General features: G+C 48.7%; 1 protein-coding gene across 1 annotated transcript in view; it reads left to right on the top strand.

Moving 5' to 3' along the window:
- ACACB (acetyl-CoA carboxylase beta) overlaps positions 1-25306 on the top strand; it is a 158539-nt gene extending 133233 nt beyond the window's left edge. Inside the window, exons 38-53 of the mRNA XM_025402909.1 lie at positions 1290-1412; positions 1836-2105; positions 3264-3361; positions 5655-5775; positions 8275-8385; positions 9258-9401; positions 10471-10591; positions 12395-12491; positions 15344-15440; positions 16052-16187; positions 17549-17726; positions 19410-19522; positions 21290-21444; positions 22136-22306; positions 22415-22551; positions 23301-25306. Of these exons, the coding sequence (XP_025258694.1) occupies positions 1290-1412; positions 1836-2105; positions 3264-3361; positions 5655-5775; positions 8275-8385; positions 9258-9401; positions 10471-10591; positions 12395-12491; positions 15344-15440; positions 16052-16187; positions 17549-17726; positions 19410-19522; positions 21290-21444; positions 22136-22306; positions 22415-22551; positions 23301-23427 (2199 nt within the window). The 3' untranslated portion in view covers positions 23428-25306. The remainder of the gene's footprint in view (positions 1-1289; positions 1413-1835; positions 2106-3263; positions 3362-5654; positions 5776-8274; positions 8386-9257; positions 9402-10470; positions 10592-12394; positions 12492-15343; positions 15441-16051; positions 16188-17548; positions 17727-19409; positions 19523-21289; positions 21445-22135; positions 22307-22414; positions 22552-23300) is intronic.
- Positions 25307-25673: the final 367 nt, after the last annotated feature.

The raw sequence follows: 25673 nt of genomic DNA on the forward strand, positions 1-25673 counted from the left end.
GTGAAGGGATTCAAAAACATTGGGAGCAATAATATCAGTGAAGTTGAAGCTTCACATTCCCTGTGCCCCAGAAATGCTACAGTTCCACTCCTAGGTGTATGAACGTGTGTGTGTGTGTGTGTGTGTGTGTGTATACACATCTATCTTTTTTTTTTTTTTTTTTGAGACAGAGTCTCTGTCACCCAGGCTGGAGTGCAGTGACGAGATCTTGGCTCACTGTAACCTCCACCTCCAGGGTTCAAGCGATTCTCCTGTCTCAGCTTCTGGAGTAGCTGGGATTACAGGCGTGCACCACCGTGCCTGGCTAATTTTTAAATTTATAGTGGAGACAGGGTTTCACTATGTTGGCCAGGCTGGTCTCAAACTCCTGGCCTCAGGTGATCTGCTCGCCTCGGCCTCCCGAAGTGTTTGGATTACAGGCGTGAACCACCGCGCCCGGCTGTCTGTCTGTCTCTATATCTATATCTCCATATATACAGAGAGAGAGAGAAAGAGAGAGAATGGAAATCTGAACAGCAGACCAGAGTTAAATTTATCAATATGGATAAATCTCTCAAACAAAGAGAAATAGAAAAAGTAATTTTGCAGCTGGGTGTGATAGCTCACACCTGTAATCCCAGCACTTTGGGAGGGCATGGTGGGTGGATCACCTGAGGCTGTGAGTTCGAGACCAGCCTAACCAACATGGAGAAACCCCATCTCTACTAAAAATACAAAATTAGCTGGGCGCAGTGGTGCATCCCTGTAATCCCAGCTACTCAGGAGGTTGAGGCAGGAGAATCACTTGAATCTGGGAGGTGGAGGTTGCGGTGAGCCAAGATTGCGCCACTGCACTCCAGCCTGGGCAACAAGAGTGGAAAAAAAAAAAAAGAGTAATTCGCAGAAGGATGTGTCCAGTGTGGTACTATTTATTTAAAGTTTGCAGTGCAAAATAATACTGTGTGTTTCCAATGTATGCATACAGGATGAAGGAAAATAGAAAAAAAGCATGCATAGGACTGGTAGGCACTGAATTCAAGGGAATTGTCACCTGTGGGTTGGAGGTGGGAGGAAGAATGAGCTGGGGCTTCAGTCGCGTCTCTCGTCTTTCTTTCAAATACCTTAAACAACTATGGAAAAATCAAGACCTGACAGAGCCACTGGATGGGTGCTTTAAATATTTCATGATTTGAAAAGAGAGTGAACTACAAAATTCGCCCTGGAATCATGAGACATCATCTCCATCTGGGAAAGATAGTTCCTCCCTACTGATGACTTCAAGCTTTTTCTCTTTCCTCTTCTCTCCCCAGGCTCTCTTTAAACTGTGGGGCTCCCCAGACAAGTATCCCAAAGACATCCTGACATACACTGAATTAGTGTTGGACTCTCAGGGCCAGCTGGTGGAGATGAACCGACTTCCTGGTGGAAATGAGGTAACAGCAGAGCCTAGCCCCTGGCTGGAGTCGCCCCCTTAAAAATATTTTTGGACCGGGTGCAGTAACTCACACCTGTAATCCCAGGACTTTGGGAGGCCAAGGTGGGTGCATCACTTGAGGTCAGAAGTTCAAGACCAGCCTGGGCTACATGGTGAGAACCTGTCTCTACATAAAATTTAAAAATTAGCTAGGTGTGGTGGTGCATACCTATAGTCCCAGCTACTCGAGAGACTGAGGCAGGGGTGATTGCTTAAGCCCAGAAGGTTGAGGCTGTAATGAGCTATGATTGCACCACTGTGCTCTGGCCTGGGCAACAGAGCAAGACCCTGTATCAAAAATAATAATAATAACTAAAATTAAAAAAAAGTTTTCCCCCAGAGAAACAAACTCGTTTTCCTTGTGCATTCATCCCCTTGCCAGGTGGGCATGGTGGCCTTCAAAATGAGGTTTAAGACCCAGGAGTACCCAGAAGGACGGGACATGATCGTCATCGGCAACGATATCACCTTTCGCATCGGATCCTTTGGCCCTGGGGAGGACCTTCTGTACCTGCGGGCATCTGAGATGGCCCGGGCAGAGGGCATTCCCAAAATCTACGTGGCAGCCAACAGTGGCGCCCGTATTGGCATGGCAGAGGAGATCAAACACATGTTCCACGTGGCTTGGGTGGACCCAGAAGACCCCCACAAAGTACGTCGTGAAGCTGGCGGGGCAGGGTGATTCTGCTCAGCTACTACTGTATTTTCAATAGGAGTGCTAGCACCTGCAAGAGGTGAAAAAAAATCTCACTTATGTATAAAGCACAGGTATACATGTGGTGTATAAACAGGCGTACAGTATATCAGTGATACTAACATTTCACTGTGGGGGGGATGGGAATGGTGATTAGAAAAAAAGATATAAAAAGGCTCCTTACGGGAATAATGAAAGAAGTCTATAAACCCTGAGCTGATATATGCTGTGTGCTCCTGAATGCAGTGCGCACTGAGGATGCAGAGGTGACTGTGTCAACTCCCTGGCCTCATAGTGTTCTTAGAATTATGGCTCACACCTGTCATCCCAGCAACCCAGGAGGCTTGGGTGGGAGGATAGCTTGAAGCCAGGAATTCATGACCAACCTAGGTAACCTAGGCAGCATAGCCAGATGTCATCTCTACTAATTAAAAAACTAGGTGAGCATGATAGTGCATGCCCGTAGTCAGCCCCAGCTACTTGGGAAGTTGAGGTGGGAGGATCACTTGGAGCCCAGGAGTTCAAGGCTGCACCGAGCCGTGATCATCATACCACTGCACTCCAGACTGGGCAACTGAGTGAGACCCCCACCTCAATTAAAAAAAAAATCTTCGGGGAGTTGTATAGATACCAGCTGCCGTAAAAGGCAAGATGAATGGGGAAACACACGCCTTCTGAGATGTGAAACGACAGGGGACAGTCATCCTTTCCATTCAGAGCATGCTTTCTCTGGGGGTGGTATTGCCCACTACCCCCAAGAAGACAGAAAAATAATTTTTGGGGTGGCAGTAAAATATTTGTTAACATATATACACATACAGAGTATGTAAACAGTGGATAAACAGTGTATCTTGAAAATTAAAATTTCATGTTGGGGTGCTGATAATAAGAAATAAAAATGAGATGGTCCTTAGAGGAGAGCTTAGCTCAAAACAGAACTTCAGTTTATGGATGTTATTAATATGGTATTTACATGAGATGTATTAATGTGTCATTGATATGTTACTAACATGTTATTAACATCCATCCCTACAATGTTCACATTAAAAAAAAAAAAAAACAGTGGCTTTCAGTGCAGGGAACTGGATTCATAGCCTCACTAAAATATTTTTTAAGGGATTTAAATACCTGTACCTGACTCCCCAAGACTACACCAGAATCAGCTCCCTGAACTCTGTCCACTGTAAACACATCGAGGAAGGAGGAGAATCCAGGTAAATAACTTATCAGGTAGCTCCTTAATTTACTTGTGGTTAATTTAAGCTGTCTTCTTTCCTTGGGGCTTGTGGCGGTATTTTCCAGTGGGTGGTGTTTGTATGATGGGAACCAATGCCTGTTGGGGGCACTGATGCCTTAAACATTTGTTATACTCTCCAAGGTGAATCCATCCTTGTCATTCTAAGATGAGTGACTCCTTTCACAAAAATAGCACTTCATGCAGGGAGAATGAGAATGGATTCTTGTGAATCTACTGGGAGCTGCAGGCTCACTTTTTATGACCAAACTGATGTAGCGGTGACTTGGCAAACTGGGAAGGTATGGGTGGGACAGAGAGAGGTCTGTTCTTTGAGAGCATTCAAAGGCTGCTGACTATCTTTTCCAGCACAAGTTATGTTTTTCTTAGTGGCATTAACTGATTGAGGATTTCCCAGACTGGGTTTTTTTGCAATGTTAGTGATAACTTGGGGGGAAATTCCATAGTCAGATGAGTTTGGGAAACACTGGGTTAAATGAGATCTCATAAATATCTTTATTGCAGGCCTTCTCAGTACCTGTAGCATGCTGTGTTAGCGTTATCCAGAGGGACAGAACTAGTAGGATATATGTATATATGAAAGGGACTTTATTAAGGAGAATTGACTCACACGATCATAAGGTGAAGTCCCATGATAGGCCGTCTGCAAGCTGAGGAGCAAGGAAGCCAGTAGTGGCTAGGTCTGAGTCTAAAAGCCTCAAAAGTGGGGAAGCCAACAGTGCAGCCTTCAGTGGCCAAAGGCCCGAGGGCCCCTGGCAAACCACTGGCATAAGTCCAAGAGTCCAAAGGCTGAAGAACCTGGAGTCTGATGTTTGAGGGTAGGAAGCATCCAGAGTGTGAGAAAGATGAAAGCCAGAAAACTCAGCAAGCCAGCTTACTCCACCTTCTTTCGCCTGCTTTTTCTAGCCGCGCTGGCAGCTGGATGATTGGATGGTGCCCACCCACATTGAGGGTGGGTCTTCCTCTGCCAGTCCACTGACTCAAATGTTAATCTCCTCTAGCAACACCCTCACAGACACACCCAGAAACAATACTTTGCATCCTAAAGTTGACAATATTAACCATCACACATGCTAAAGTGCATTGTGAATCTCTAACACAGGCTGGCGGGACAGTGTTTCTCATGCTTATTATGTGGCCCTGAAATCTTTGATTGATTGATTGTGAACAGGCTTCCTCTGTGTACCCCCATCTCTCTGAGACCATTGGAGGAATATGGGCTGAGGGTGACATTTCACTGAGACAGCCTTTGCACAAGCAGACATCTTTTTTTGTGTAAACCAAAAAGTATCTGAGACAGGTCTCAATCCATTGAGTTTATTTTGCCAAGGTTAAGGACACATCCAGAGGCAAAGGACACGGAATCATAGGAACCATCTGTGGCCTGTGCCTTTCTTCAAAGATGATTTGGGGGCCTTCAGTATTTAAAGGAGAAAAGCAGGCTGGAGGGGAAAGAGGGAAGTTCTGGTAATCACATGTTGCAAGAGAAAAGGCGCAGGCAGGGGGAGTCAGTTATGTATTCTTCTTGCGCTCAGTAAGTCAGCACTTTCTATAAGATAAGGCGGACATAAAGGAACGACCTGTGGAGATATTTCACCTTTTATCTGTATCTATCTGCTTACAAAAGGAACGAAAGGAAAGGCAGCTTGCACGACTCAGCTTCAGCTTAAATTGTTCCTTTTGGCATTGTGAATCGTGGTCCTAGTTTTTATTTTCCTTTCACAGATGGGAACAGGGTGATGAATGATTTATTTATTTATTTATTTATTTATTTATTTGAGACAGAATCTTGCTCTGTCACCCAGGCTGGAGTGCGGTGGTGCAATTTTGGCTCACTGCAACCACCACTTCCCAGGTTCAAGTTATTCTTCTCCCTCAGCCTCCCGAGTAGCTGGGATTACAGGCATGTGCCACCACGTCCAGCTAACTTTTGTATTTTTAGTAGAGATGGGGTTTCGCCATATTGGTCAGGCTGGTCTCGAACTCCTGACCTCAAGTGATCTGCCCACCTCGATCTCCCAAAGTGCTGGGATTACAGAGCAGGGTGATGATTGTTGATTCTGTACTTGCCCTTTTAGAAATCTCAGCACCCATTGTGAGGGTCCTAGATGCCAATTTCATTTTGCCTCTGGATGCTTTGTCTGCTTCCAATCTCTCACCTCGCTGCCCAGTCAGTCCCTCCTTGGAAAATGCATCCACCTTGGATTTTTCTGGGCTAGAGCCCAGCCTTTAACCTGTGTTTGCTTTTGAAGATACATGATCACGGATATCATCGGGAAGGATGATGGCTTGGGCGTGGAGAATCTGAGGGGCTCAGGCATGATTGCTGGGGAGTCCTCTCTGGCTTACGAAGAGATCGTCACCATTAGCTTGGTGAGTCCTCTTCTATTTTCTCTTACTTTTCAACTTTCCATTATAGAGACTTTAAAATAGTCACAAAATTAGAGAGAATCAATAATAAACTCCATGTGCCCATCACATACCTCCTACAGTTACCACATGCCGCGCCACTGCTATTTCCTCAATCTCACCCCCATCCCCTGCACCCTGTTTTAGAGTATTTTAAAGCCAGCTCCCATTATGTCTTTTCATCCACAAATACTTAAGTGTAGATCTTTTTTTTTTTTTTTTTTTGAGATGGAGTCTTGCTCAGTCGCCCAGGCTGGAGTGCAGTGGCCGGATCTCAGCTCACTGCAAGCTCCGCCTCCCGGGTTTCCACCATTCTCCTGCCTCAGCCTCCTGAGTAGCTGGGACTAGTTTTTTGTATTTTTTAGTAGAGACGGGGTTTCACCATGTTAGCCAGGATGGTCTCGATCTCCCGACCTCGTGATCTGCCCGTCTCAGCCTCCCAAAGTGTAAGGGTAGATCTTTAACAGATAAGGACTCCCACCCTCTTCCCCTGCTTTTTAAAAACATAACTGAAATACAAATATTACACCCAACAGAATCAGCAATATCACTGGAACCCAGTGTGGTTTAACAGTTGTCTCAAAATACCCTTTTCTAGTGATTTGTTTGAATCAGGGTCTGATCTCATCTTATTTTAAAGGTATTGAATGTTTAGAAGAACTTTTATATGACTTTAACTGGCATATAAGGAGTAGTCCCCATCCCATCCCCATGGTCTTTCCAAAGATGTTTTCTGTTTCTAGTAGTAGTACTACTGTAGTACTATAGTAGTACTGTAGTAGTAGTAGTAGTAGTAGTAGTAGTAGTAGTAGTAATTCTAGTACTAGCAATAGTAGCAGTAGTGGTGGAGGTGGTGGTGGTGAATCTGTATGGGTCTAAGGCAGAGTAAGAGACCCAGGCAAGTTTCTCAGCAGGAGTGAAAGTTTATTAAAAGTTTTAGAGCAAGAACGAAATGAAGTACACTCGGAAGAGAGCCAAGCAAGGCAACTTGAGAGATTCAAGTGCCTCATCTGACCCTTTTGGGTTTTTATGCATTGGCTTGATTCTAGGGTTTGTGTTTCTTCCCTTGGGGTGGGCTGTCTGCATGCAAGTGGCCTGCCAGCACTTAGCAGGGCCACATGCAGTGTGTTTACTGAAGTTGTGTGCATGCTCACTGGAGGCCTTCTTCCCTTACCAGTCAAGTGTTCCTAGAAGCAGGTCACGTAGCAGATAAACTCTGCCAGCTTGCCTCTTGGTGTGCATGCTTGAGCCCACCTGCCCAGCAACCGAGATCTGATTGGGAAGCTACTGATACTAGCTTCAAGTGTTTTCCATCTATCAGGAGCCGGCCTGTCCCTGGAGCCAGCTGTGACCAATTATTATTTTAGTGAGACACTTTAACAACTAACTGCCTAACTATCACCTGATGGTTGCCTTCCTCTCCTGCCCTGCTCATGTCTGCCGACCTACCTACTCTAACAGCAGCAGCAGCAGCAGGAGTAATCGCGCTCTTTAATGATAAACTGCCTTGGAAGGCCTTATTTTTACATGCAATGTTGAATCTTCAGTTTCCAAGGTGGTAAATGTTGGTCATAGGCATCTTCCTTGGGCTTGTTTTCTAGCTTATATGTACAGTCTTTTTACTTTGAAGTCATTTAGGACCCACCACAAGTTACAAGATAGTACAGAGAATTTCCAAGTACCCTTCACCCCCCTTCCCCCATGGCATTCACATAACCCTAGTACATTATCAAAACCAGCAAATCGACAGTGGCACAATATTGTTAACTCAGTACAGACCTTACTTGGATTTCACTGGTTTTTACATGCACTCCTAGGTGTACTTTTGGTTGTTATAGGCTGCAATGGCCCATGAATGCCCAAGCTCAGAAGAGCTACACACAAGCCTCTTAAGATCTGAAGTGTTGGCCGGGCGCGGTGGCTCAAGCCTGTAATCCCAGCACTTTGGGAGGCCGAGGCGGGTGGATCACAAGGTCAGGAGATCGAGACTATCCTGGCTAACATGGTGAAACCCCGTCTCTACTAAAAATACAAAAAACTAGCCGGGCGCGGTAGCGGGCGCCTGTAGTCCCAGCTTCTTGGGAGGCTGAGGCGGGAGAATGGCGTGAACCCGGGGGGCGGAGCTTGCAGTGAGCCGAGATCGCGCCACTGCACTCCAGCCTGGGAGACACAGTGAGACTCCGTCTCAAAAAAAAAAAAAAAAAAGATCTGAAGTGTTCAGTGTCTGCTGCTTGTCTTTACGGCAGTCTTTGTTAACCATGTTACTTCCATATAGGAATCCAAGCTCAATAAAGTGGCCCGAAGTAGTGGCTTTTGCCTCTACTGAGGTTTGGCTTCAAATTGGGTTGCCGTTGGTGAAAACATAACTTCCATTTGGGCCCAGCAGGTTCCTGGACTCTTCGCTGCTGTGGGGGTGGGTCCCTCACCCCTCTCCAGAATTCAGAAGGGCTCCTCTCTCCACAGGTGACCTGCCGAGCCCTTGGGATCGGGGCCTACTTGGTGAGGCTGGGCCAGCGAGTGATCCAGGTGGAGAACTCTCACATCATCCTCACAGGAGCAAGTGCTCTCAACAAGGTGACGAAAAAGGGGCCTGTGTGGAGTGGATCCTTGGGGGCAGGAGTCATTTTAACATTCTCGTTGGTCTCTGGTCAGGTATTTTTCTCAATATGAAACCAGTTTCATTCCTACTGATGCAAGATCTCTTTTTTTCCTATTTGCAGTTATCTGGGCTCCTTATGAGGAAAAAAAAATAGTTTTAGGCTATTCCGGTGGATCTAACTCCCTGTATTACTGATATTTTAAAAGAAATTATTAAAGTGCCATAACGCATTGCAGAAAATTAGAAAAGGACCCCTCAGAAAAGTAATTTTGCAGCTTCTATCATTCTGGTATAGCTCCCTGTCATCTTCTGTCTTTATGTGGCTAATTTATAGTGGATACACAGTTTTGTATTCTACTATTCTCACTGTAGTAAAACATTTTCCATGTTGAAAAGTCTCTATCCTTAATGTCTGCTCAAATCCCAGCCCAAGTCTCCAAGTGTGGTTCTTGAACCAACAGCATCAGCATCAGCATCAGCATCAGCTGGGAACTTTTTAGAAATGCAAATCCTCAAGCCCTGCCGCAGACGTGCTGAATCAGAAACTCTAGGGTTTTGCTTTTGAGATGGTCAAGGTAGCAGTCAGCAGCATCACCGGTTCTCAAATTAGGCTCCATGTTGGAATTACCTAGCAACTAAAAAACAAAACACAAAAACTAATGCCTGGGTCCCAGCCTCATAGATTCTGATATAATTGGTCGGAATGTAGCCTGAGCTTCAGGATTTTTGAAATCCACTGGGTGATTCTAATGTGTAGCCAGGATTGAGAAGTGCTGAGATGATTTCCAAACAGGTGGTAGAGCCCTGCACCATGCAGGACATTGCTAACCATGTTGTGTCAAAGCAGGTCCTGGGAAGAGAGGTCTACACATCCAACAACCAGCTGGGTGGCGTTCAGATCATGCATTACAATGGCGTTTCCCACATCACGGTGCCAGATGACTTTGAGGGGGTTTATACCATTCTGGAGTGGCTGTCCTATATGCCAAAGGTGCAGTACTCCCCCTGCAGCTTAGAGCCTGGAAGACTCTATCATCAAGCTCACGGGCTAATTGTGTCCCTGTGACCTCCTGGGTGGTGTGGGAGGCTGGGGAGGAGGAAGCACTGCACATGTGGCTGGGGTTGATTTTTCTTACTCCTTCTTTCTTCTCTCTCTGACGCCTAGCCCTATACTAGCTGTCCTTTGCTCTTTTGGTGGCACTAATGCCATTGTAAGGATGCTATCTGTTGATCCTTTAGAAAGACGTAGTATTGCCTCTTGACAAGAGGCAGCGCTGAACAATACTGAGTCTTCGAGCTTTACAATCAGGCTGGATTTGGTTCCTGGATTCCTCCTCAGTAGCTATAAGACACTGGGAGAGTCCCTAAGTTTTTCCGAGCCTGTTTCCTCATCTGTGAAACGGGAATAATAATAGCACCTAACGCATGGTGTTATCATGACGATTAAGTGAAGTGATATTTAGAGCACAGCATTTGATAGGTCCTCACCAAAGTAAGAAGGGGACAATAGTGGGCACAGTTCTTGGTTAACTGTAACATTCCTTACAAATGAGTGAGGTTGTCTTTCTTTATTATAATCATTTCTGAGAGGTTGGGTTTCCAGAGTTCAGGTCATTCCAGATCTTCTGCCAAGAACCCCAAGTCACAAATGTCAGTTTGTATTCCCATGTGCCCCTTTTCCCCATCTGCATGCCATCTGTTACCACTCTCTGCAACCAATCTCTTTTTCTCTTTTTCTTTCTTTTAAGATGTTTTTCCTCCTCTCTGACCATATATAACAGTAGCAACCCTTTCCTGTGTTTCTTCAACTTCCCGGCATCAGTGATGCCATGTGAACCGGGAAGCACACTCAGGAGTTCATAAACTAGATTTCAGAAGAATCCAGGGGACGGCCAGTCCTTATCTGGCATTTTCCAATCAGAGCAGTGGCTTCAGGAGCCCTAGGGAGGGGATATTGGTGCATAACCAGGCATAATCATAGTCAGAGGAGCAAAGTGCTGATCAGAGGCATTATTGACAAGCACCACAGACTGAGTCAGAGACTTGGCTTTCTTTTTTAGGATAATCACAGCCCTGTCCCTATCATCACACCCACTGACCCCATTGACAGAGAAATTGAATTCCTCCCATCCAGAGCTCCCTACGACCCCCGGTGGATGCTTGCAGGAAGGCCTCACCCAAGTAAGTTCTAAAGCATTTTGCCTAGGACCTCGTCTTGGGTTTCTTTCTAGGGCTTGAGACAAAGGAGCACTTAGGTAGAAGGCTTGATATTTGTTCTCATATCCCAGAGAGGTACACCTGAAATCAAATGCAGGGAGAACAGAGAAATGGAGATTGTATTCCAGGCTTTTCCTCAGCCATTGACCCAGAAGGGGTGGAAACAGCCTCCAATTTCTGGAACTAATAGATGGAGGTGGGGTGCAATGGTGATCGTGGTCTCCCTCCCCTGATGCTCCATGCTCCGTGGTCTCTAACTGCTCCACTGTCTCATCAGTAGAAAATTCAGTGCTGAAACATCAGAGTTTCAAAGAGAAGACTCCATCTTTCTGTCTTTCGGTCTCTCTTACAAAGGAACTCTGTGAGTTTACACAGGATAGGTAATTTGGTCTCTTCTTTTTTTTTTTTTTTTTTTTGAGACAGTGTTGCTCTGCCGCCTGGGCTGGGGTGCAGTGGCATGATCTTGGCTCACTGCAATCTCTGCCTCCTGGGTTCAAGTGATTCTCCTGCCTCAGTCTACTGAGTAGCTGGGATTACAGGTGCCTGCCACCACACCCAGCTAATTTTTGTATTTTTAGTAGAGACGGAATTTCACCATGTTGGCCAGGCTGGTCTTGAACTCCTGACCTCAAGTGATCTGCCTACCTCAGCCTCCCAAAGTGCTGGAATTACAGACATGAGCCACTATGCCTGGCCAATTTGGCCTCTTCTATACCTACACACACAGACACACACACACGTGGACACGTGAACACACATGCACATGCACACATATTTTTGCATATACACATTCTCTCCTTTTCTCTGAAAGGGATGAGTTTCTCTCTTGGAGGTATATTATTTCATTCTGAGCAACCAGAACACAACAGGAAAGCTGAGCTGCTCCTGTCACTATATCCCAAATCTAGAATTTCACATGCTGCTACCTTTAGACTTGGCTGCTCCTCGGCAGCGCGACGCAGGAGAGGTGACCCTCGGGAGCGTGCCAGACTCCGGCCAGTGCAAGGAACCCTGTGGCTTCCTTCTCTCTCTTTTCATTTCTCTTGGGCTTTCTGGCCTGTAAACACAGAGGGGACTGCTTATCTCCATTAAAAAATGTTCAGCTTCTCACTGTCAGGCCAGTCCTCGGCAGATGCTGAAGTTGGGCTGTTGCATGCCTGGGTGCCGGGCCTCCCACGCCTGAGACGCCTCCCACTCTGGCTGTGCCTCCTGGTCAGAGCCACAGCCATTTATGCTGTTGCATGGATTTAAGTCATCGTTTCCTTCCCACCGATGGCTGTTGTTGACATCATCATATTCTCTCTCTGTCTCTCTCTGGGAAATTGAAACTTTTTTCCCAATTAAGTGGTTATTAAGCTGCAGCCAGCAGCTAGCAGGTGAGGGATGAGTTTTTCGGGGCAGGTGGTCCCTTCCTGAAATCCCACCTTCCGGAGGTGTCTGTCCACTCTCTGCATCCTTGGAAGAGAGGGCAGAGACTGTGATTAGAATCTCAGCGCGTTTGGAAGTGGCTGGCTGTGGATGGTAGTCAGATACTCCGTGTGGACTGAATTCTTGACTTGGTATATTTATTGCAGCTTGTTTGTCTTTTGAGGTGTTTTGGGAAGGGGGAAAGGGGTTGGGACCTGTGTGGTTGCAGGTAGAAAGGGGTATCTGGGCTATGAGGTTAAAGCCAGGCTGTCCTTAGGGAGATTTTACGCAGCCAGGCGTGTCCTGGGGGCCCCCGGCCACCTGGCCCTCCAGCCTGGGCTTCTGCCCTTCTGCCCACAGCGCTGAAGGGAACGTGGCAGAGCGGATTCTTTGACCATGGCAGTTTCAAGGAAATCATGGCACCCTGGGCGCAGACCGTGGTGACAGGACGAGCAAGGTAATCATGAAGACGGGAGCAGGCTGCCCATGTCTGGCTCCCCAGGCATTGGGACCCCCAGGTGTGAGACCACGGACCTCCAGGGGCAGTTTTCTTCTGGGCCTCAGGATTTTCTAAAAGAAAAAACCAATCTGGGGGATGGTTTCTGGAGTGTCTGTGTGTGCCCTTAGAAGGTATCTCAGCCAACCTCCTCCTGAGGCCGGGGACTCCTGCCTGTAATCAGTCCCCAGGCCACGAGGGCTGACAACTCCACTGGGCATCAGAAGGTGGCCTTGCGTGCTCTCCTCAGAAAACTTCACAGACACTGGCACTCTGAATTCCACTGTAGGGGAGCCATGGACAGGAGCCCTGTTGTATGCCAGTGTTGGTGGGAGACTGAAATACTTGCATGCTTTCCGAGCTGGGCAGCTCACCCTTCAGCCTTGTAGCCTCCACCATCTCTTTGGACAGCTCCACCTGCCTGAAAGTTCCTCCTTATAATGAGACCAGAGCTGCATCCTCCTCATTTATCACTCAGGTTCCTGGTACGATGTCGCAGCTGTAAGTCCAGGCTCTGTGCTGGACCTGAGGCCAAGCCCCATCTCCATCACTCACCCTCTCTGGTCCTCCACATCTGTAAAATAGGGATAATAATTCTACCCCAAAAGATTATTGTGATGATTAGATGCAATAACATAGGTGAAACACTTAAAATGTCCTACATACTCCATAAGTGGGACTGGCTGCTGTCATTTCCGTCTTGGGCAATAAATACTAAAGTACATCCAGGGCTGGGCGTTGTGGCTCACGCCTGTAATCCCAACACTTTGAGGCCGAGGCAGGCAGATCACCTGAGGTCAGGAGTTCAAGACCAGCCTGGCCAACATAGCGAAACCCCATCTCTACTTAAAATACAAAAATTAGCTGGGCATGGTGGCAGGTGCCTTTAATCTCAGCTACTCAGGAGGCTGAGGCAGGAGAATCACTTGAACCCAGGAGGCGGAAGTTGCAGCACACCTAGATCACACCACTGCACTCCAGCCTAGGTGACAGAGGGAGACTCTGTCTCAATAAATGAATGAATGAATGAATGAATGAATGAATGAATGAATGAATAAATAAAGTACAGCTGGGCACAGTGGCTCACATGCCTGTAATCCCAGCACTTCAGGAGACCAATGCGGGAGAATCACTTGAGCTCAAGGGTTTGACACCAGCCTGAGCAACATAGCAAGACCCCATCTCTACGAAAAATATTTTAAAATCAGGTGATTGTGGTGGCACACGCCTCTAGTGCCAGCTACTCAGGAAGCCAAGGCGGGAGGATTGCTTGAGCTCCTCGTAATATTTAATGTTAAGGGAAGAAATTGCTCATTCTATGATGCCAAGTGAAAAAGACATCAGTATCCAAAAGTCTCCGAAATATGTTGAACTTCTAACTGTTCAGAAAAAAAAGACTAGAAGGAAATAGATGAAAATGCTAACAGTATGGTAATGTGGGGTGACTCAAGTTTTTTTTTTTTTTTTTTTGAACGTTTGTTTTCCTGTCTTTCTAGCATGAATATATGTTACTTATTAACAAAATGAATTCTGGCCAGGTGCAGTGGCTCACCCCTGTAATCCGAGCACTTTGGGAGGCCGAGGCAGGTGGATCACTTGAGGTCAGGAGTTTAGACCAGCCTGGACAACATGGTGAAATCCTGTCTCTACTAAAAATACAAAAATTAGCCGGGTGTGGTGGTGCGCGCCTGTAATTCCAGCTACCTGGGAGGCTGAAGCAGGAGAATTGTTTGAACCCGGGAGGCGGAGGTTGCATTGAGCTGAGATTGCGCCATTGCACTCCAGCCTGGGTGACAGAGCGAGACTCCATCTTCAAAATAAATAAAGTAAAATAAAATAAATTATATTTTTAAAAGCAAAGCAAAAAAAAAAATCCATTCCACCTTCCATGTGAAAACACTTTGAAGACTGCTCTGCCCAACCCCTGCCTTGTGGGGTAAATGAGAACCATGTAGTGATGCACAGTTCAGTAGCAAGTAACTGATGTAATGGCATCCCCTGAGCTGAGTCTCTGTCCAGTTCAACATCGCTCCGCCCTTCCCAAGTGCAACTTGATGTCTAGACCTATGCTGTCCAGTGTAGTAGCTGCTGGCCACATGTGATTCTTTAGTTTCATTATAATTAGTATTATTTCGAGACTGGGTCTTGCTCTGTCACCCAGGCTGGAGTGCAGAGGCATGATCACTGCTCACTGCAGCCTTGACCTCCTGGGCTCAAGCAATCCTCCCACCTCAGCCTCCCAAGTAGCTGGGACCACAGGTGTGTACCGCCACACCTAGCCAATTTTTTTATTTTTTGCAGATACAGGGTCTCACTATGTTGTCCAGGCTGGTCTCAAACTCCTGGACTCAAGCAATCCTCCTGCCTCAGACTCCCAAAGTGCTAGGATTACAGGCGTGAGCCACCATGCCCGCCTCCTTCAGTTTAAATTGAACTAAGTCAAAGTGACAGAGGATGACCTGTTCAATTCCTCACACTTGCCACGTTCCACGTGCAGCCCACAGTTCCTGTATTGGACAGTGCAGATGGAGAACGTGGCCCTCGTCACGGAAAGTTCTAGTGGCTCATGCTGCTCCAGGCCCCACACCATCCCAGCCCTCCTCTGATGGTTCTTGCCCCAAAAAGGGCACCAATAGGTCTGCTACCTTTCAAGGCTCTCACCATTTTGGGGCTTTTTCTTTGCCTTCCAATAAAATAATCTGCCAGATTAAAAAGAACATTCTCCTCCACACACCCTCACCCCCACACCCAGAGGTCCCCAAATGCGTCTGGGGTGCTGCCCAGGGTCTGGCTCACCAGTGCTCGTTTTCCAGGCTTGGGGGGATTCCCGTGGGAGTGATTGCTGTGGAGACGCGGACTGTGGAGGTGGTGGTCCCTGCAGACCCTGCCAACCTGGATTCTGAGGCCAAGGTGAGGGGGCCAGGAGCTGTGGCTGCTGGTTCAGCCAGCAGTACTGTCTTGAGAGTGGGTCCTGGGCATGGGGGTCCCATCCCTGCCCTGCCAGCTCAGGTGGAGAAGCAGGGGACCCAGTGCAGTCCCTGGCCCTGGGGGGGCTTAGTGGCTATTTCTCTGACACTTTCTCTATGGGTTGCATAAAGGGCTGCACCTTCTTGCTTCTTCCTCAGCAGATGATAAAGGTCCCTAGAAACCCTTCCCGCCTCCTGCCCTGCCCCTGTTGCTGTTTCTGCACTAGGCCAGGGCACAGACTGAGAAGAGCTCAGGAGTCAGAGGGCCGGGTCCCAGGGCCAGCTTTCCCCCAGCTCAGTGTGACCTGGACGAGCTCGGCACCCCTCAGAGCCTGGAAATGAGGGCCACGGGAACCTTGCTGGGCTGCAATGGGAGGGTCAAGCCTGGTCCTGAGCCGAGGAGATGGGGCTTCTATCCTTCTGAGCCCTGGCTCTGGTGCTGGGGCCAGCACAGATCAGATCGCCTGCTATCCAGGGCGAGGCTGCGGCAGCCGTCCCTGTGTCCTGGGCTGCTGTTGCGCAGAGGCATCTGATCCCCACAGCTCTGTGTTCCAGATAATTCAGCAGGCAGGGCAGGTGTGGTTCCCAGACTCAGCCTACAAAACCGCCCAGGCCATCAAGGACTTCAACCGGGAGAAGTTGCCCCTGATGATCTTTGCCAACTGGAGGGGGTTCTCCGGTGGCATGAAAGGTAAGCCCCTCCCTGCCTGTGGTTACCCCAAAGCCTTGGGGTCAGCACCCAGGACAGCACCCTCTGGGTGGTGACGCTCATGTCCTAGTCTGTGCCCATCATCATCTTAGCTGTGTCTCCCAACAACCCTGAGGACAAAAGACTGTTCAGGTGCCCCACCACCCTGCTTTAAAGATGAGGAACTGCTGGGCACAGTGGCAGGCACCTGTAATCCCGGTGCTTTGGGAGGCCAAAGCAGAAGGATCATTTGAGGCCAGGAGTTTGAGACCAGCCTGGGCAGTATAGCAAGACCCTGTCTCTACAAAAAATAAAATAAATGTTTAAAAAATTAGCTGGGCACAGTGGCGCATGCCTATTGTCCCAGCTATTTGGGAGGCTGAGGTGGGAGGATTGCTTGAGCCCAGGAGGTTGAGGCTGCACTCCAGCCTGGATAACAGAGTGAGACCCCCATCTCAAAAAAAAAAAAATGTGGAACTGAGGGTTGGAGGCAAAGTGTGACTTTCTAGAGGTCACACCATGAGGTCCAGCCTCATGACTGGGGCAGCCCCAGGAGCTGTCCGGTGACCTAGGCAGGCACCTCTCCATTTGGCAAGGTGAGGAGGATGTTTGTCCGCCCTTCCCTCTGCAGAAAGCAGCTCTGAGCCTCATGTGACCTTACAATTGCGTGAGGACTTTTTAAGCCACCAAGCATGTTTTGGGAGAGAGTGGCTGTTAGACCACTGGGGTGTTCAGGACAGAGCTGGATGGGAGGCAGGCAGACCTGCTGTGAGTCCTTGTTAGCTGGGAGACATCACTGAGCCTCAGTTTCCCTCCTTAGTAAAAGGGGGTTAAGAACAGGACCAACCTCAGAGGGCTGAGGTAAAGGTCTGATGAGCTAGTTGCTGGCATGCAGTGTGATTGTCAGTGCTGTTATTACTGCATTCTTGTTTTCATGCAGGGTGCCTGGGGACCTGGAGAAATGTGTCTTGGTGGGAAATAAGGGCCATGTTGCCTGTGCACATTGGGGAAGGATCAGTGTGACTGTTAGCGAGGGTTTTCTTTGCTGGAAATGGTGGAGCAGGGCGGGGACAGTCACGGGTGAGGGCATCTCAATTCCAGTTGGAAAGAATCCTAGAGATTGGTTTCTCCCTGTGCCTTCACAGATAAGGTCACTGAGGCCCATACTGGGTGAATGACCTGTTCAAGGTCACACGGCCACTTAGAGAGCGATCAGTGCTCCCGACTCCCAGCCCAGTGCTCTCCAAGCCTCCTAGCTGAGCTCGCTCTCTCAGGACCCCCAGGACAACTAGGGCAGTGGGTTTCGTGTGTGGATGAGTGAGGGCCCTGAAATTGCCACACTGGGAGGCTGCTTTGCTTTTCAGACATGTATGATCAGGTGCTGAAGTTCGGAGCCTACATCGTGGATGGCCTCAGACAATACAAACAGCCCATCCTGATCTATATCCCACCCTATGCGGAGCTCCGGGGAGGCTCCTGGGTGGTCATAGATGCCACCATCAACCCGCTGTGCATAGAAATGTATGCGGACAAAGAGAGCAGGTGGGTGTGTTGCCTTTAGCCTGGCTTAGCCTTTTCTTGTTCTCCCAGCCTTGAGAACCCATGACCTTGGGGGATCATGGAGGGGTGCAGTGGCTGGAACCCGTGGGTGGTGGAGGAATGTTGTCTCTTCTTTCATGGTTTATACTCCTCCTTCCCAAGGAAGTTTGCAATCAAAAAATAAAAAGGAAAGACCGAAAGCACTTGAGCTTCCTGGCAGCCAGGATGAAAAGGGAAATATGATGAGCCATGTATCTCTCATTAGACTGAGCTTCTCCCAAAGCTATGAGTTCCTATAGGAAATGTTTTATTCAGTTTTAAATCCCAGGGTCTAGCACAGTGCCTAACTCCTGGTAGGTGGTCAGAAAATACTGGCTAAACAAATGACTGAATGAATATCTGCATGAGAGGATACTGGTTCTTTGCAGGAGAGTTAACCTCCTTGGCACTTTCCTTAGGAGGAATTTATTAGAGATTCTTACAGAAAGGATCATGACAATAATGTTCACAGCACAGTGACTGATGACTTTGAAGTGAAAACTACATGCTATACAGGATGTAAAGGCCTCAATAGTCATTCTGCTCCAAATATAGGCACAGCATTCCTGTGTTCACTCCCTCATTCATTTGTTAATTCTGCTAGGCATTATGATATGGTGGCAGATGGGCCAAGCTTGTCCTGCATTCAGGGCACTTAGACCCTTGTCAGGGACTGCTGAGGTCAGTCCTCCAGGAAGATTCAGGATACTGAGCAGCACTTGAATGGAGTCATTGCTAACTTTTCATGCTGGCCACCAGGAAGCTCAAAGCTACTGATAGTATTCTTCAGGGCTTCTAAGCTGTCAAAAGCAAAAAGCGGGAGGGGGAGAATGAGGGGTAAATAAAAATGTTGGAAATGAGGCCAGGTGTGGTGTCTCACGCCTGTAATCCCAGCACTTTGGGAGACTGAGGTGGGTAGATCATTTGAGGCCAGGAGTTCAAGACCAGCCTGGCCAACACAATGAAACCCTGTCTCTACTAAAAATACAAGAATTAGCTGGGCATGGTGGTATGCACCTGTAATCCCAGCTACTCGGGGGGCTGCGGCAGGAGAATCACTTGAACCTGGGAGGCAGAGATTACAGTGAACCGAGATAGTGCCACTGCACTCCAGCCTGGGTGACAGAGTGAGACCCTGTCTAAAACAAAACAAAACAACAACAACAAAAAAAAAAAAAGAAAAGAAAAGAAAAGAAAATGTATGTTGGAAATGGAAGGACAGCTCACACAAGACCATGCTGGGCTCTCAAGGTGCTTTTGTGAGATTTAAAGTGATCAGAAACAGTGCCCCACCTCTAGGAGAACAGAAATTAGCAAAGTTAGAGAGGACTGTGGCTGGAGAGCAGGAGGGTTATGCTGCCATGGAAAAAGTCATACACTCTTAGACCCGAAAGGGGCCTTCCAGAGTTCAGAAAGCATTATTTTAAACAGTTGGCTCAGTCTTTACATCTGTGGGTAAAGATGCGGAGGCCCAGAGAGGGAAAGTGACTCGCCCAAGGGCACACAGCATGTGTAGGGGTAAAAGAGCTGAGAACTGACCCCCAGATCTTCTGGCTCTCTTCCCTCCGGCTCCCCCAACATCCATTAGCCGTTGCTTGCTGGGCAATGCCTCATACACCCCCATCCCTCTGCCTCTTCTCTTTTAAGGGGGGGTGTTCTGGAGCCAGAGGGGACAGTGGAGATTAAGTTCCGAAAGAAAGATCTGATAAAGTCCATGAGAAGGATCGATCCAGCTTACAAGAAGCTCATCGAACAGCTAGGTAAGGGGGCCCCAAAGGCTTCACCTCTCAGAGGTCAAGGGAAGCCCCAGCCAGTCCCATTGCTGGGGGTTTCTAGGATGTTAAAAATAAAATGAAGAAATATCAAAATACAGCTATAATAACTGTGAGGTTTTTAAAGATATTCACATTTATCTTTGTTTTGTTTTGTTTTGTTTTGTTTTTTTTGAGATGAGGTCTGGCTCTATTGCCTAGGCTGGAGTGCAGGGTGCAATCTCAACTCACTGCAACCTCTGTCTTCTGGGCTTAAGCCACCCTCCCATCTCAGCCTGAGTAGCTGAGACTACAGGTACGCACCACCATGCCCAGCTAATTTTTGTATTTTTGTAGATAAGGGGTTTCGCCATGTTGCCCAGGCTGCTCTCAAACTTCTGGGCTCAAGCGATCCACCTGCCTCAGCATCCCAAAATGCTGGGATTACAGGCATGAGCCACCATGACTGGAGGACATTCACATTTCTAAATCAACCTTTTTAACATTAAATATCTATCTATATAGATAGATATATAATGCCATCGTGAATTTATGTCTCAGAATACACAAAACATAGCAATTGAAGTATTTGAGGCTGATGGGGAATATCAGAATTTTGGTGGCAAAATGTTCCTTTAGAATTCCCAATCGGACATAAGATATTTTACTAACTTTGTCTGAATGACAGCTTTGTTTCACTTGTCATCTTTAGACATAATTCTCTTTATGTATTTATTTGTTTATTTTTGAGACAGAGTCTTGCTCTGTCGCCCAGGTGCAGTGGTGCAATCTCAGCTCACTGCAACCTTTGCCTCCCGGGTTCAAGCAATTCTCATGCCTCAGGCTCTCAAGTAGCTGGAATTACAGATGTGTGCCACCACACCTGGCTAATTTTTGTGTTTTTAGTAGAGATGGGGTTTCACCATGTTGGCGAGGCTGGTCTCGAACTCCTGGCCTCAAGTGATTTGCCTGCCTCAGCCTTCCAAAGTGCTGGGATTTCAGGCATGAGCCACCACGTCTGGCCACAAGACGTAATTCTCTTTAAATATCCATTTTAAGTGTCAGTGTCTTGTGCTATTCACAAGATTAATTACAGTGTGTGCATGTAATTTCTTTGGTTGGTATCAGGGTAATGCTGCTCTCATAGAATGAGTTGAAGTGTTCGCTCCTATTTTCTGAGTTTGTGCAGAATTGGCATTATTTCTTTGTTTTTGATAGAGGTTTTTACCTATAAATTCAACTTTGTTATATATAGGACTATTTGTGTTATCTGTTTCCTCCTAGGTGAGCTTTGGTGGTTCGTGTGTTTCAAGGAATTTGTGTATTTCATCTTAAGTTGTCAATTTGGCATAGAGTTGCTTATAATATTCCCTTATAATATTTTACAATATGTACTAAAAATAGTAATTGATATAGTATTCTGCAAGCACAGTAGGTCTGATGGAAGGGGAAAATGTAGAGTTGCATGTTGAATGCTGTCTTGCAATTGTGAGTGCATTTCTGAGACTGGACTAGCTATTTGATCTGAGACAAAGGGGGCCGTCAAGATGGGCCTTGGGTGGGGGCGAGGCCAGTGGACTCTGGGGGACCTAGGGGGTTGAGAGCAGCCTGTGTAGCAGCAGGGGTAATATCAGAGTTAAAGCTCAGACCTCTCATGAGGCAAGGCCTGTCCTGCAAATCCTGATTTGTGCCTTCTTCAAAAAAAAAAAAAAAATCTCCACCCCACCACATATGGCCACCTTCCGTGACTTGACTGGCCTTTCTGCTGACCTGCAGGGGAACCTGATCTCTCAGACAAGGACCGCAAGGACCTGGAGGGCCGGCTGAAGGCTCGCGAGGACCTGCTGCTCCCCATCTACCACCAGGTGGCGGTGCAGTTCGCCGACTTCCACGACACGCCCGGCCGGATGCTGGAGAAGGGCGTCATATCTGTGAGAGCCACGGCTGCCGTGTGGGGTGCAAAGAGCCTACCCTGTTTTCCAAAACGTGGAGGACATTTGGGCTCGGGGGGGCTTGGGATGGGTCAAATGCTGCAGGTGGGAGTCACCTGGGAGCTTTAAAATAATCCCGATCCCCAGATGGCACTGCAGACCAATGAAATCCAAACACCTGGACAGGAGCCTGGCAGTCATGATTTTTAAAATCCCCAAGAGATTCTAATAAGCAACAAAGTCTGATGGCTCGGTCAGTTTGGACCTGGACCAGGGGTAGAAATCATTGTTCCTGTCCAGCATTCACCCCGCCCCTCACTATTGCAAGGACATCCCACAGTCACCTCCTACCCATGTCCATTACTCACTGGTTCTCTTGCTGCATTGTTCTCCCTCCCAACTGGCTCATGCCTCACACAAGCCTGTGTTTGTGTCAGTTGAGGTAGAGGTGGGTGCTGGGTTTTTATGGGGGACACTTTTTCACCTATGGCCCGTCTGGAGTCCTGGTGATGTCCTGGCTCTGAGCAGGTGCCTTCCCCTCCCTGAGCCTCAGCTTGCTTGCCTGGGTTGTTTTGGGAGTGATCTCAGAGCCTGGGCCCAGTCCCGGGCAGCCACTGTCATGGGTGTGGTCAGAGCCAGCAGCCCATCTCCTCCTTCCCTTTCTGGGGATTCAAGCCTGGCTCCTCCGCAGGACATCCTGGAGTGGAAGACCGCGCGCACCTTCCTGTATTGGCGTCTGCGCCGCCTCCTCCTGGAGGACCAGGTCAAGCAGGAGATCCTGCGGGCCAGCGGGGAGCTGAGTCACGTGCACATCCAGTCCATGCTGCGCCGGTGGTTCGTGGAGACGGAGGGGGCTGTCAAGGTGGGCCTGGCGTGAGAACGAGGCCGGTGGGCACAGAGGGTGCTGGGGGCTGAGGCAACCAGCCCACAGCTGGGTACCTCTCTGAGGCATCCTCTGCCCCCTCCCCAGGCCTACCTGTGGGACAACAACCAGGTGGTTGTGCAGTGGCTAGAACAGCACTGGCAGGTGGAGGACGGCCCGCGCTCCACCATCCGTGAGAACATCACGTACCTGAAGCACGACTCTGTCCTCAAGACCATCCGAGGGTGAGTGGCCGCCACACCTGCTTCCCAGGCTCCTGGCAAGGACCCGAGCCAGCATTGACCCCCAGCTGCCCACTCCTAGGCAGCCACTTGAACCCACCACACTGTGCAGTCCCAGGGCCTCAGGGCCAGAGTCGTGTGCTGAAAGCCACAGTCTGGGGTTGGGCCCCCACCCGGCCCCCAGTAAAGAGACCATACTCCCCAATGCCCGGTCTCCCAGCCCGGTGGCCGGCGTGGGGCAGAGAGCCCAGGGGTGCTATGAAGACAGTGTGAGACCCTTCCAACTCATGACCCTTGCTGGAATATGGACTTATCCAAAGTCACAGCTTGAGCAGGGTTAGTCACAGAACCCACATTTGGAACCGCTAGCCTTCAGGCTGCTGGCTTCCACGCCAATGTTGGCCTTTCCACAGCGTCCCCTCCCCCAATTGCCATGCAGTCCCCCTGTGAAGGAGGGAGTCCAGCACAGGGGACCCCATTTTGGGGATGAAGCTGAGACTCAGGGCAGTGTCTTGTCTCAGGTCATGTGACACAGCAGTGACCAGTAGGGACAGTGGTGCCTCAAGACATTCTGATCTTTAGGTCACAGCCCTCCTGCTGCACAGGACCATCGCCCCCTTGGGGACCACAGCAGGAAGGGACTTGGGAGCTCTGGGTTCTGGGGTGTGGCCCCACACAAGGAGTCTGCCATCCTAGGGGCCACTGAAAAAGTGGCTGGAGTGACCCCAGCCCTCCTCTCACCTCCCTCACAGCCTGGTTCAAGAAAACCCCGAGGTGGCCGTGGACTGTGTGATATACCTGAGCCAGCACATCAGCCCAGCTGAGCGGGCACAGGTCATTCACCTGCTGTCTACCATGGACAGCCCAGCCTCCACCTGACCCCGGCCTGCCCAGCCATTCCCGGGACCACAGCAAGAGGAACCACCCACACCCACCATCGGTACACCCTCAGCAGACCTTGAAGACTTGCTTTTAAAAAAAGAAAATCCTGGGCACTTCTGCAGGGCTGCTGGTTCCGAGCTGACACCTGTCTCAATAAAAGGCCCAGGAGTGCCTCTCCCAAACAGAAACAACCTCCTCTGCATAGCTGGGAAGTTTCTTTTGTTTTGTCTCTGAAGACAGCATTTTTATTGCATCACTAAATCTAATCAAGCTAAAACTTCCCTGTTTCCTTTTGCAAAACAGTACCTGGCCTGTGGGATCCAGGCGTTCTTCAGGCTTCTTGGATATCATATCATGAAATCTTATTTTTTTACTCTGAGACCAGCACTAGATGTAAGCATCTCATATATTTCAGCCAAATAAATGGGCCAAGGAAAAAAATATATATATAGACAGGACTAGAGAAAAACCTATTTTTGTAATGATGTTTCTTTGGATACTGTCTAGTCACCCAGGAAAATGTATGGATGAAATTTTTTTTTTTTTTTTTTTTTTGAGACAGAGTCTCACTCTGTCACCTAGGCTGGAATGGGGTAGCATGATCTCACTGCAACCTCCATCTCCCAGGTTCAAGCTGTTCTCCTGTCTCAGCCTCCTAGATAGCTGGGATTACAGGTGCCCGTCACCATATCCAGCTAATTCTTGTATTTTTAGTAGAGACACAGTTTCACCATGTTGGTCAGGCTGGTCTTGAACTCTTGACTTCAGGTAATCCACCCACCTTGGCCCCCCAAAGTGCTGGGATTACAGGCGTGAGCCACCATCTTTGGCCAGATGATTTTTTATTGCAAGAATGAAATGGCATTTTGTTCCCCAAATGGCCCTAGTGAATCACTAGGAGGGCTCCACTGGTAGGCCATGTTTAGCACTGGTTGCCAGGGATTCTCTTTTTGAGAGAGGGAAAGCAAAATGAATGGAAGTGCCCGGCCAGAGGTTTCAGGGCTTCTGGAGGATCCTCTCACATAGCTCGAGGTCCTCTGCCTGCCTCTTCCCTCCAAGGAAAATGAAGACTGCCCCTTTCCCCTGCAGGATTGGCCCCCAGCCTGTGCAGGCACCCTTCTCTTGCCCAAGTGGGGAGCACAGAGGCGGAGAGGAATCCCTTGCCACACCCATGGCCCAGCTTGCTCACAAGTGTCACGTCTGTGACGGTCACCACTGCTCCCTTGGAGGGCCACTTGAGTCACTGTTGCTCCCTTGCCTGCTGGCTTGATGAGCACAGATGGTGGGATCTGACCGAGGGGCAGAGCTGTCGGTGACTAAGGACTGGACTGTGGTGACCATACCGATTTGCTCAGGGAGGATGTTGCAATGCATCCAGCAGCTCCTGGCTCTGCAGGCGGCACAGCCCGGGGCCCTGCAATCCTCTGGTTTCTCCCATTGGGGTGGAGTGGGGGGGTGGAGGGAGTTGGCCACAACCCCCTGCTGTGATGGGCGGTTTGTCTGAGGATGCTGAATATGATGCCTGGTCAATGTGGAAGCCCATGAAGTCACCCAGGGAAGCCTCCAAAAGCTGGGATGCTTGAGGGTATCCAAGTTGAAAAAGACAAAATCTGACCATTAGCCAGTGACGGCCCTGGCAAATGAAGGTGTGGTGGGGCAGTGAGGGATGGGAGAAGGTGAATTATTCCTTATTCCACCCCGAGGTTTGCTGGGGTGAGGGGAAGAATCGATGCTGCTTTGGGAACTGAAGGTTTTTCTGTTGGGAAGGCCCTCTTGGTTTTGGAGAGAAAGGCACGTTATGAGTAGCTGCTACCCTGGAACGGTGGGCAGAGAGCCTACCAGGAAATGTGCAGAATAAACTATTTTTTGAAGGAAACACTTTGGCCTTGACTTTATTGTCTGGACTGGAGAAGGCAGGTGGCCTCCTCCAAAGGTAGGTGTTCACCTTTGTACCCTCCATTCCTGACACCACAGCTGAGACTTTGAGTGAGTTCCCATCACAGGGGCAGACAGGGATGCAGTGAAGGGAGCTGAAGGCTGGACTGAATTGGACAAAGTCATCCCTTTTTGAAAGCATTAGGGAAAAAATGTTTTAGAAAAATACATGCAAGCCTAGTCAATACCACAGGCAAAAAGGGAGCTTCTCTGGAAGAAGGGGGCGGGGGGTTGGCCCAGGCACTTCACATGTGAGTTCCATTCCTTTCCACCACCGTGATCCACCCCTGCTGTGCAGATGAGGAAGC

Source organism: Theropithecus gelada, chromosome 11, assembly GCF_003255815.1.
Source record: "Theropithecus gelada isolate Dixy chromosome 11, Tgel_1.0, whole genome shotgun sequence".
Classification (NCBI taxonomy): Eukaryota; Metazoa; Chordata; class Mammalia; order Primates; family Cercopithecidae; genus Theropithecus; species Theropithecus gelada.